The sequence below is a fragment of the Molothrus aeneus genome, chromosome 2 (assembly GCF_037042795.1).
Source record: "Molothrus aeneus isolate 106 chromosome 2, BPBGC_Maene_1.0, whole genome shotgun sequence".
Classification (NCBI taxonomy): Eukaryota; Metazoa; Chordata; class Aves; order Passeriformes; family Icteridae; genus Molothrus; species Molothrus aeneus.
Genome location: NC_089647.1, coordinates 43954571 through 43967156, shown reverse-complemented (window position 1 = coordinate 43967156; position 12586 = coordinate 43954571). Strand labels below are relative to the sequence as shown.

Here is a 12586-nt window from a genome sequence, read left to right as displayed (position 1 = left end):
AAAAAAGAACCATTAACGACAACGACTTGTAATTATCATAACAAACAGGTAGTGCTTTAGCAGCAACAGTGGTCTGTCTAGTTTTTGTAACCTTTTTCTCACAAAAAAAAAAAAATGGCAGATTTTTTGTTTATAACAGTTGGCAAATTCAAACGTTGTACTTTTAAGAACCTTGTCTGAGCTGCAACAGAAAGCCTTGGAGGCCTGCTGCAGGTGCCTGCGTGGAGTAAGGACTTCTGCTGAAAAACGTCAAGTAGTACTTACCTCTGGCTCAAAGAAAGCACCTCAGCCTTCTAGGGCTATGGTGTTGGTAAAGAAATCCTGTAAAAAATGCTAGAGAAGACTCTAGTTTGTCTAGACGTGGCTTAACTCATGCAGTGATAGTAATTTCTGTTGCTTTGGGAAGTACACTGAAAGGCAAAATGCTGACCAGAGTCCACTACAGAAAGGCCAGGAGAACATAGAGGATGTACAGAGGAACTGTATTAAGATGTCCTTATTTCCTGCCCAAAGCCAAAGTAATACAGTGAGGTATGCTTGTCCCATGATAAACTGATGGAAAGAAAGAGTTTAATAAGTTGTTTGAATCCATAAACATCGGTGACATAAATGAAAGTGACTTACACTTGCCTGTGGCTCTGGAGAGACTGTTAGGAAGTTCTCTTTTTTACAGGTTTAGAATTGATTTTTCACAGTTTGAAAAGTGACCATTCTGTGTATTGTGTCATCCTGCAGGTAAAAGGACACAGAAGAGAAGATGGACTGGGGAACTCTGCAGGGTGTTTTGGGAGGTGTAAATAAGCACTCCACCAGTATCGGGAAGATATGGCTCACAGTCCTCTTCATCTTCCGTATCATGATCCTGGTTGTGGCTGCAGAGAGAGTCTGGGGAGATGAACAACAAGATTTTGTCTGCAACACACTTCAGCCTGGCTGCAGAAATGTTTGCTATGATCACTTTTTCCCCATCTCTCACATCAGACTCTGGGCCCTGCAGCTGATCTTTGTCTCCACACCTGCGCTGCTGGTGGCCATGCATGTGGCTTACACCAGGCATGAGAAGAAAAGGCGGTTAAGAAACGGTGAGAAAATTGATATTGAAGAGATAAAAAATCAAAGGATTCACATTCGGGGCCCCTTGTGGTGGACATACACCAGCAGCATCTTCTTCAGGATCGTCTTTGAGGCTGTCTTCATGTACGTGTTCTATTACATGTACGATGGGTACCAGATGCCCCGCCTGGTGAAGTGCGATGCTTGGCCCTGCCCCAACACTGTGGATTGTTTTGTGTCTCGGCCCACTGAGAAAACCACATTTACTATATTCATGCTTGCTGTATCTGGGATTTGCATGATGTTGAATCTGGCTGAGTTGTGCTACCTAGTGATAAAAGTTTGCACAAAAGAATCCAGGAAAGCAGTAGTTTTGAAATAAGTTCCTGGTTTCAGGATTTACTGGCTCCCCATTTGCCTTCAACTTTCTTAGGTGTAAGAGAACAATAAACAATATTTACATACTCAAGGAAAAGGATAAAAAAATGAATGTTCTTTTGTGTTTTAGAACTGATAGCCTCCCTAGGAAGCTGGTGCAAAGACAAGTTTTAAAGATCATAAGCTAATTCAGTATTCCTGCATCCACAATTAGAGAGAGTGGCCTTCTGGCACCAGCTTTTCTAAGTATGCCTACTGCTGGGATCCTCTTGTTGGGACAGCTAACTCTTCAAACACTGGGAGTGGAAAGAACCAGAGAAGGCTCTAGTGCCCAGAGGAGATCCAGGAATCACAAACACTGTGTTGGCTTAGAGGCAAAACAGTATCAAAGGTTTTTGGTGATAAGTGGGGTAAAGGATTTTTTTGGTGCACATCACAACTTTTGAGAAGGAAGAAGACAGGGAGGTGATTGTGTTTATACTAGGTGTTTTCTCTAAGTAGTCTGGAGGGCAAGAAAATGGTGTAGGAAGACAGATACTCTGGCAGTGCATGCTATCAGCTTTGCTTGGTACCAGCATATTTTTTTCTTCTCATCTTGCCTGCACTGAGAAGCATTTCCTAAAGGGTTGGGGGTGGCCAGTACCAACTGCCTGTGAATGCCATTAGGTCAATGCTGCCTCCCCACAGTCACAAAGACTACAGCAGTGGGAGGAATGAAGTTCATTTTTCATTCTCTTGATCAGATAAAAAAAGGGGTTGTCACCTCTGGAAGGATGGAGGCAGTGCAACAACTTCTCTTTTTCTCTCAGAATACGTTGTGAAGAATCTTAGTACAGTAGGCTTCATCTGATAAAGACATGTTTTACCACCTGAATGTGCCTCACTCAGCTGTATACTCTTAAACCTTTTTTTTTTCAATAAAAACCAAGAAAAAGTGTGGTTTTTTGTTCTGCTGGTTATCCAAAAAAAACTCCTTCAATTTATAGCATGATATCCAGTGCTTCTTTGATTGCTCCTGGTTTTTTATCTAGCCTGCAGCTCTTCTTCATAAAACCTTCTCCCTATGTGAGGTGCCCTTCAAATGAGTTGAGCAAACCACTCCCAGTCTCTCTGACATTCCACATAGTGAGATTAAATCACCATTCCTTTTTTTTAAAGTTGGCCTAGCAGGAACTACAGACAGTTTGGAGAGCTAAAATAGCAAAGGGACCCAATCACAAATGAGGAGGAACTTGATATTTTTCTTAAAGTTCACACTGCTGTGCTGTAAATTGTGTATTTGTAATTTGAACTGCTATATGAGTCAGCCTGGTCTTGTCTTGTCTCAAAAGGTGTTTTTATGCCTGTAATGGGCAGCATGTGGCACTTAGGGCAACACAGTTGATCTCCCAAGTGCCCATTGAGCCCACTTCTAGAAAGCTGTCTTTTTCTCCTCCTTTGCTTTAATAACTGGCTTTTCTCCAAAATAATGAGCACTAGCTCAGCTTCTCTATTTGCATTCATCTTTTACTGTACATTTAAATTTGTCACTTTTGCAGTAAACAAAGCTGTATGAATTAAGACCTGTGACCCTTCACTGTGCACTAAAAGTGGAGCACAAATAGGCTTACCTTGCTTGTGAGCTACATCCAGTGTTACAACTTGACTGCAGACGGAAATCTGTCATCTAAGAGGAAAGCAAGACAACCATAAAAACACCATCCTCAGACCATAAAAAAAGATAAAAGGTCATTCATAATGAGCTGGACTGGAAACTTGAATTGTTAAAGCATCCTTAATTCAACTTCAAAGAACACACTTTGGCATATACCAGGAAAAAATCACCATTGACTCAATCAGGTTAAACTTTGATCCAAAACCTTGAAACCAAAACTACAAACATGTTGGTCAGAGTAAGGAGATGGGGGAAAGAAAACTTCATTGGTTACTCATGGACCCAGACAGAAAAGAAATCCTAACTACCTTGGGAGAAAGAATGATTTAAAAGGAAACCAGAATATAGATCTTCTGTATTTATGACTTCTGGATATAGAAGTACCTTTAATAAAGGTTTTCATAGACAAAAATAAAAATATCCTATGGTTGTTTACAGATATTATAAGCCAGTGTGCTAAGCTATTTTATATCTGATAGGACAAATACAAAAGACATATGGTCCATACAGAGAAATGCACTCCTGTACAAGCTCTGTTACAAGCTGCTTTATTTTGCAAAAAGTGTACTGTAGAATAAGAACAGCTAAGAGCACTTTGCTAGAAACTAAACCTGATGAAAATTATTCTGTTTTTTTTTCTCTAATTTTAATTTCCTCACCTCAAAATTAGGCTGAGGGGGTTTACCCTGAAAATCAGACTCAAAGAATTGCACTGTATTTTGGTTCGCCAATTCTGATATTCAGGACACTCATTGCCCAGAGTATTACAGGGTCATTTGATTTTTCACCATCTTACTATCTACACAGTCATTTGAACTCGTTTGCAGACAGTGGCAAGAGCAATGGTAACTATTTGAAGCTTAATGAGCTAAGACTAATGGTAATGACTTTCAAGATAGTTCAGAAGGTACCTACACTTTTGTCCCCATCTGACCAACCTAGCTTGTCACTGTCATTTTCTCTTATGGATTATATTTCTCTTCTATAAAACTGGGTCAGCTTTGACTTGGCTATTTTCTATACAAAGTTTCCTAGCCACCAAATGAAAGTCTTTATAACCTAGGCTTGGAAATGCATTGATCTTTAATTTGGAAGGCCCAGATGAGGAAACAAGTCACATCTCAGAGTTTCCATCTCTGAGAACACTCCTTGCTCTTGCTCTGGTTGGTCTCCCATCCTACTGTAGATTTAAATGTGAGAATGGGTCACATCATTGCACTTACCTTCTTCCTTTTCTGAGAGTTTAATCATTGCCACTAACTCAGAGATTATTTCACATCTATGTATTTGAATAGCCAAATCCATTGTATTTGAATTAGCCATCTACTAAAAACATCTTCTCCAAGAATACCACCAGGTTGACAGATGCTTGCATAAGTCTCTGTGGCAAAGGAGTGATACGGTATCAGAATGATGTACAGTTTAGGGAAGTATGTTTCCAGTGAACTCAGAATTTGTAGAGTTGAGCCATGAATGACTGCAGGTTGTAGATGGATGTTTTGAACAGCAGCATATATTCTGTGTGCTGCTAAGAGCCAGCATTCCAGTCATAGCCTGGCACAGTCCCAAGGAAAAGGAATACTTTAGTGTGTGGTGCACACACACTGGTCTGAAGCACAAGGCACTTTTCAATGGACAAGCTGTGCTGGGCAGGTCTACTTGCTTATGCAAGATGTATATTTTCTGTTGTCTTGGCAATTGTGGTAATTTAGACACATCATCTGGGAAAGACAGTAGCAGGCTTAAAACTGTGTAAGTTGAGATAATGAAATAGGGTTTAAAACTGTTCTGCAGATACTTTGCTATGGAGGTTCAATCTTTATGACACCATATAAAAACTCCTCCCACACCTCTCAGCAATCCACACATTAGCAGGAGGAATGCTGCACTTCTGTTGTGATGATTGGAAAACTTGCTATCTGTTTAGTATCCAACTATCAACATTTTCTTCATCACAAGACTTCTTTCACTTGATTTGAAAGTGTAATGGCAGTCCTGGTATACAGAGTCAACCCTGACTCTCATTGTTCCTGAGGTTTCCCAATTGAAAGATAAAGGTGACAACTGCGTCATGTTCACAGGGATCAGAACAGTTTAATCAAATACTGTTTGTTAAGATGATTGCAACAGGTGCCAGAAAAAATATAATTATTGTGTGGTAAAGATTTCAAACCTATTATGTTGCATCGTTAGTGTAATGTCTGCTTACAGTTTGTCATGTCCCTGCCCTAGGTATTGCATCCTTTCCAAGGACTGAGTATTTAATATACAGTTTAAACAGCTTCCATAATGTGTCCAGCACAGATAAAAAAACCCAGTTATTCCTCTACACACACGTGCACAAAGACTCAGAGCAGCAAACTGACTACATCATTCCCTCACTGTTATCTGATAGAAGACTGAATGAGACATTACAACATGGATTTGTCAGGCATAATTTCTGTCTATGCCACAGATAGAAGCTTTTGTGTATTGCAGTAAAATAGTTATTAATGACTCATTGTCAGAGCATCAGGATCCACCAAATGGGATAAACTGCATGCAGCTGGGAGGAGCTGCAGGTGCAAGGGAAGATACTTAGGATTCAACAAGATCTTTATCACCGGGATAAATGGTTTAACAATAGTAGTTTTAGAAGGTAGGAAGGTGTAAGCGCTTCTACTGTGAAACATGAAGCACTTGCAAAACTTTCGGATGGGAGACCTGTTCTGAAGCAAAAACCAGTTTTGTAAAGAAGAGCTAGAGTTTGTGGAAGATCATCCGTGGAACATTACACAATAACGTAATTGACATTGAAAAAAAAACATCATATTGGTATGCATTCAAGATTTGTCAAAACCAGAATGTTTGAAATTAAGTTTTCAGTCTTGTTAGCACCCAAAAGTCTGTTTGCCAGTGCAGCGTTTGTCCCGGACCATCTCTGTCAACCTGGTTCCTTTGTGCTTTTAGTAACTGTAATAAGATATTGGTGTGCTATAGTATGTTCCACTTAACTAGGTATATGAGGTGGTATTGTAACTAAATAAAATTCCAATTAATATAAGTGAAATTGGTGATGGATTATTTTTTTTTTCTTCTCATCACAGTTAGTAAAAAGCTCCTTATGCCTTGGTTGTGTGTCTCACAAAACAGGCATTTGTCCCAACAGGAGAAAGACAGAAACCCAGATCACTGTTCTGTTTTGCTGCCCATTTTACTATATGTGCAAACATTGGTGGAGTTCACTGAAGCCTGATCTGCAGCTAGGAGATTATTTCCCACCAGTGGCATGCCATTTTGTGCTACTGATTTCTTTAATTCCAAAGGCAGACCTGCACATCATGCAGCAGTTTGAATTTTGTAGAGGAATTTTCTCTTACATAATAGTGTTTTTCCTATTTTAAAGCAAGATGCCTATTGCTGTTTCTTGCTGTGGAAGGCAGTAATTATTTGAGGCTTTACAAGTTCATCATGGATGACATTCAGGTATATTCCTGGTAAAACACACTGTGTTTGCTCTTACCCTGAACACAATGAGAAAGAACATCCTTGTTTAGAAGCCTTGGTTGTGGTTTGGCACAATGACCTGCCCACTGGCAATACTAGTTTAGGGCACTCATACTGATGTCATTCCTTCCTGCTCACTCTTATCCTGTCTGTCTGTCTCTCCCACCCCATTCAACACGGTGCCTCCAACTCCAGGACCTGCACTGAGCCAGCACAGTTGTTTGCACAGCTGTGCTCAGTACTGGACTGGCTCACTGTTTTAGCTGATGAAGAAACAAATGTTTTGCTTTGCTGGATTGTTTTTCAGATGGATTAATTCCTTGAGCTTCATTACAGGGAGGCCATATGAACTTCCACACTGACAAGACTGCGGGGCAGTAGGTCATGGTGTTGGGCAAGAAGAGCTTCAGGGAGTGATTGGAAGGGGTGGAGGGAATGGCAACATGAAGTTCATTTGCGGCTACACATGCTGCAATTTCAAACCACAGCCTCTGGCTGTGTTTTCCTGAGTGACTGCTACTAGAAAGGCAAAAACCTTAACTGCCTATTCTCCCTTTGCTGCTGTACCCTTCTGTGCTCCCTGTTCGTCTCTGCTGGCCCTGCTGCTCAGCTACTGGCCATCTTCCTTGCTCCAACACAATCTTTCCTCAACTTCTGTATGAGTTGATTTAACTCACTAACTCAGCAGTGAACTATTTGAACTCTGCATTCTAAATTTGTTTTTCGGCTCATATTTCAGCTATATTTCCTGTTGTGGCAGGAATCGATGTGTTTCAAACATCAATATTTTTATTTCCTATTTCTGCCTAGTGTCAGAAAAAAAAAATAGCATCACACCATGACAGAATGATAGCAAGCCTAATTCCTCTTAGGAGTCTGCATGTCCTGTGTCTCTCTTTTTGATTCTTCCTCCTAACAGTCACCTGGCTTGTACAGTTCTAGTTCTTCCTCTGCTACATCTTACGTGGAGCTTTAGACTCCATGAAGATGAATGGAAAACATCTTGTTGTTCCATATCCCAGAACACTCAGATTTATGTTGTTGCTGTTCTTGTTGTAGTGTTAGGAGACTTCCCACGTTTCCAAAGGAAAGAACCAGAAAGGACCAGAGGATGCTGGTTCTGGTGGGTGAAACACCAGCCCAGAGTCTCTCTGCTATTCTCAGAACCATATAACCTAGGACAAGGTATTTAGTCTTCCTGTGCCTCCATTCCTACCCATTAGAACTTACAGTGTCATCCTACAAAATTAGACATTCTAATACTTCCTGACACCAATTCTTGCACTGCCTTCTCTGATGTTCTTAGCAGTAGTGTTGAACAGAACACTAATCACTAACTGGTACAATAATAAAAATTAGTTTATAATATGAGATCAAACTACAATTTCCATCTTTTTATTGCCATTTTATTTAATTAATTCTAAAGTCCTTCGATTCATCTATGTAGAAAACAACTAGAGATTTTAATCTTCCTTGCTTCAAGCTGTGTTCCCGAAGGTAGCAGTATCCTCTCCCAGAATTTAAATATCTTTAGTGCCATCTTCTGTAGGGCAGTGGCATGTCAAGTGCAGTTCTCTTTACTAACACAATGAGCTGAACTGAAGGCATTTGTAGCTCTTTTTTTCGGCTGACTGTGTCGATAAAACTGCTGTCAGCACTGCTGAGCCACGTGTCACTTTGGCATGGCTTTTGACTGAAGACATGTACCACAGATCAGGGGTCTTTCCACCAGACCGTGCTTGGATGCACAGTTACATAAGAGTGATCCTTTTCTGTACTTCAAAATAGATGCTTCCTTTAGAAATAGCAAAGGGTGAAACATTGTTTTAGATCAGTACTGATCTGAAAATGTCTATTTGTCTTGTTGAGAAGCACCTCAGGTTCAGACTAAGACCAATCAAGAAATACCTCCTTAACTTATGAGATCTTTTTATCATTTCATAAAGCTTTGTGTCTATTTTTCTTTTCTTTCTGTGCACCTTGTCATGAAAACCTGACTCATCTAATCTTAAAAATACCTGCCTGACTGCTCTGTTTCCCCACTTCCTGAATTCACCTTGTTTCTGTGCCAGCCGCATCATGTACTGCTAAAAGTCTGCCTGGAATGGGGAATGGGGGTTGTCACCTGTGTAGAGGCTTGGATGGAAGACAAAAGATGGTACTAAAGAAGATAATTAGTCCCTCTCTGGAGACATTCAAAACCCAGCTGGATATGTTCCTGTGTAACCTGCTGTGGGTGACTCTGTCTTGACAAGGATGTTGGACTGGATGACCTCCAGAGGTCCCTTCCAACCTGAACCATTCTGTGTTAATTAAAGGAAGGCTGAAAATTTTGTAAGTGTGCATTTTAATGTAAAAATTTAAATGTCACCTTAACATCTTAAGTTATGTGTTGCTGTCTAGTGTTAATGCCAATGGATGGAAACCTTTAAAAATAATGTGAACTAGCAATGCTGTGCTTCTTTAAAGATAAATGAGGAAACCAGCAGGTTGGCTCTTCCAAGGAAATCCTTCTGTCAGAAAGTCCACATGAAGAGACACTTTTGAACATCATTAACTAAATATGAGTCTATTTTCTTTCTGAAATAAAAGAAATAGGTTCATATTTTTCTTTCCTACTTTTTTCTATTTACCCCTTGTTTGCTACAGATACTCCTGTCCTAGTATATGACTAATAAGTCATATGTCCTCAATATGCTTTCTTGTTGAGGACATATGCTTGGGCTTTCACCAGTACTTAATTGGTTCTTCACTTTTAAAACTGCTTCCTTCATGTTTTCCCCATGGATTTTGCATCCTTGCCTGTCCCATTTTCTACAAATGATCCAGAGGATTTTGCTGATAGACCAAATCTCTTATTGTATGAACCTGGAAGGGAATTCTCGGAAAGGAAATTGTTAGCTCCCATGGCAGGCAGGCACCGCATCAGCTTCTCCTAGTTTGAAATGTGAAGGATTCTATAATAAAAACCTTCTGTGTCACTACTAAAAGGATACTCTAGAATCTCACTGCCCTCCTGAGTAAGAATATCTTAAAAAAACAAGTGTCAAGGCCAGCTTGTACAGAGAGTGGGAAATACCACTAGAAACTTCCAGAGAGTGAGAAAGCCATCAGAGAAACACTCTGTGCTTCATGCTCTTAAAACTTATGAGCTGAGAGACTTCACTGCATGAGGAAAGTTTTAATGTTAGGAGTTACTGCAGCTGCTGGGATTCCATCCTGTACCCTAACACAGCCTCTCAAGCCCCAGCGCTTCAGGGTCAGCCCTGTGATACACTTACAATCATGGCAGCACTGTGTTTCAGATATATCACCCATCTCTGAACAGTCATTTGTCCTTGTGCCACTTCTAGTGCTTAGGGTCCACAGAGATCTTCCTCTCTAGTGCTTTCAGCTGAAATATTTATAGGGACCAATCAAGCAGTGCAAGAATACAAGAACATGGGCATGGTCAGATTCAGATTCTCAACAGTTCTCTGCTGCACACAGCTTCTCAGAGTGTCTCAAAATTTTTATTTGATTTTTTTTTTAATTAAGTAAAACCTTGGGAGTGACTGGTGTGGTTCTGTTTTTGTAGAGAATCACGAGAAATTCATATGTTACTGCTGAAGAGTTGTTGAGTCATCATATCACTTTAAGTCATTCTTTCATAGAAGCATAGGATGGTTTGGGTTGGAAGGAAGCTTAAAGACCATCTAATTCCAACCCCTCTGGCCAGGGGCAGGGACACCTACTAGACCATGTTGCTCATGGCCCCATCCAACTGGGCCTTGAACACTTCTGGGGATGGGGCATCTGCAACTTATCCGGGCAACCTGTTCCCATTGACTCACCACCCTCACACTAAAGACTTTCTTCCTAAAATCTAATCTAAATCTACTCCTTTTCAGTTTCCCCCTTGTCCAGTCACTACATGCCCTTGTATCAAGTTCCTCTTTGGCTTTCTTGTAGGCCTGTTTAGGAGCTGGAAGGCTCCTGTATGGTTCCCTTAGACCCTTTTCTTCAGGCTGAACAGCCCTAACTCTCTCAGCCTGTCTTCATAAGCAGAGGCGCTCCAGCCCCCAGATCATCTTCATGGCCCTCCTCTGGACTAACTCCAACAGATCCACATCCTTCTTATGGTGGGGGCCCCTTGAATAGGGCGAGGCACTCCAGGTGGGGTCTGATGAGAGCAGAACAGCAGGGGAGAAATCACCTCCCTGGACCTGCTTCGAGCAGAACCACCTCCCACTCTGCTTTAGATGCTGCCCAGGCTGTGTGTGTTTTCCTTTCCCGGGGGCAACACTACAGAACACACAAAAGCCTAACCAAAATATAGGTGATAGTAATATTTTTGAGTACTTATGCTGAAAATGTCAAGAGCTACTTTTAAATAATAACTTTTAGAACAGTGACAACTGATCTCTGTTTTGGGGGTTTTTTGTTTTTTCTTTTTCCAAAAGTTCTGCGCACAACAGCTTGATAGCTGATCCTGACTGAGGAGGGGTCTGAGGGAAAGAAAAAAGGGGTTGGCAGCCCTTTGGGGGGCTCTTCATGCAGCACACACAGGCACCACCTGCAAGGTTTATCCGCTCTCAGAGGGAAAACCCACGTTTTGGTGAAGAAGCCGTTCGGTTCTTTTGGCCTCCTTTTCCCGCCCTTTTGCTCAGGTATCTCTGACACCTGACGGAGGGCGGCGCATTCGGCGGCCGGGGCTCGGCGCCCTCCGAGCGGGCAGCGGCTCCGGCGGCGCGGGGAGGGCTTTCTCACGCTTCTATCCTCAACGGGAAATAAACTCTTTTATCCCCCAGGAAATCCCGCGGAGGTGGGATGGGTCATCTGCACAGTGACAAACATTTTAAAATCCACGGAGACAATCCGCTTGGAGCCTCCCGGGTGAGGAGGGGGGCTTGCTGGCCCGGCCCGGCCCGTCCCGTGTGGAGCCGCGGCGGGAGGCGGGGAGGGGAGGGCAGAGGGAGGGCCGGGTGCCCGGGGGCTGCGGGGCGGCCGCCAGAGGTGCCGGGCGGGGAGCGCGGGCAGCAGCAGGCAGGGCACAAGGCAAGGCACAGGGCAAAGCACAGGGCACGGCGCTGGGCGGGCAGCAGCAGGCAGGGCGCAGGGCACGGCGCTGGGCAGGGGCTGGGCAGGGGCTGCCCGCCCCGCCCCGCCGCTTCTGCCACAGCCCAGCCGAGTTTGGGGGCGCCTCTTTCCCCCGCTTAAACGACCTATGCGCCGTCTCCGCCCGGACTCTTCCGCAGGAGTCGCGCCCTTGCTGCTTTACAAAGCCTTCCTCCCGCCAAGCGTAAGTAGAGCGGGCCTGGGCTGCGCCGCTCGCCGCCGGGCAGAGCCGGCACAGGGGACGTGGGCACGCCGGGGGCGGGAGCCTGCCCGGGCCTCTGCCCGCTCGCCGTGTCCCCCGGCCGTGGGATGGGCGCCGGGGAAGGGCAGGGCGGGGCCCATCCTGCTCGTCCTACTGAGGAGGAGTCGTGGCAGGCGCCAGTCGTGGCCGCTACTGCTCTGAGTACCTTCCTGAGGGACCCTGGTGCGAGTGTCCCTGCCGCACCAAGGGAGCGGTGTGCAGGCAGCGGCGTTCACAGATGGGACGGTAACTGAGCCTCGTCTGGCAGGGAGAAGTGTCCAAACCTCGCCAAGTACCTCAGAAGATGCAGTGGAGGACAAAGTAACAATATTAATATCCAGGATGGTTGTGTAGGCACGTGTAATATCTTCCTTAAAAGTTGTTAGTAGCATGTGAACACTGATGTGCATTTCCAGCCAGTTTTGCACTTGGAGTAAAGTTAAGTCTTAAATATAAAGCAGAGCCAGAATTTCTTCCAGCATTGTAAGTGGTGCTGCACAGAATGATGGAGTTCACGAGCATAACCCGAGATGGTTCTGGGGTTCCACTGACACTGATCTACTTTCAGTAGAAAGAACACTTTCTATTGGTAATGGGGAAAACGGCTGGGTGGCCTCCCTGCATTTACCTCACTCGGTTCACATCTTTGGTCCGAGAGTTACCAAAACACACCAGTT

The 12586-nt window shown here is 43.4% G+C and overlaps 1 protein-coding gene across 1 annotated transcript; it reads left to right on the top strand.

Annotated features, from left to right (window-relative positions):
* The first annotated feature begins 757 nt into the window (after positions 1-757).
* Positions 758-2018, top strand: LOC136570444 (gap junction beta-2 protein-like). Its single transcript, XM_066570918.1, has one exon. The coding sequence runs from the start codon at positions 758-760 to the stop codon at positions 1433-1435; it is 678 nt and encodes a 225-aa protein (XP_066427015.1). The 3' UTR covers positions 1436-2018.
* The last annotated feature ends 10568 nt before the right edge of the window (positions 2019-12586 follow it).

Excerpts from the sequence above, each read along its gene's own strand:
- LOC136570444 (XM_066570918.1), top strand. The coding sequence starts at position 758 with ATGGACTGGGGAACTCTGCAGGGTGTTTTGGGAGGTGTAAATAAGCAC.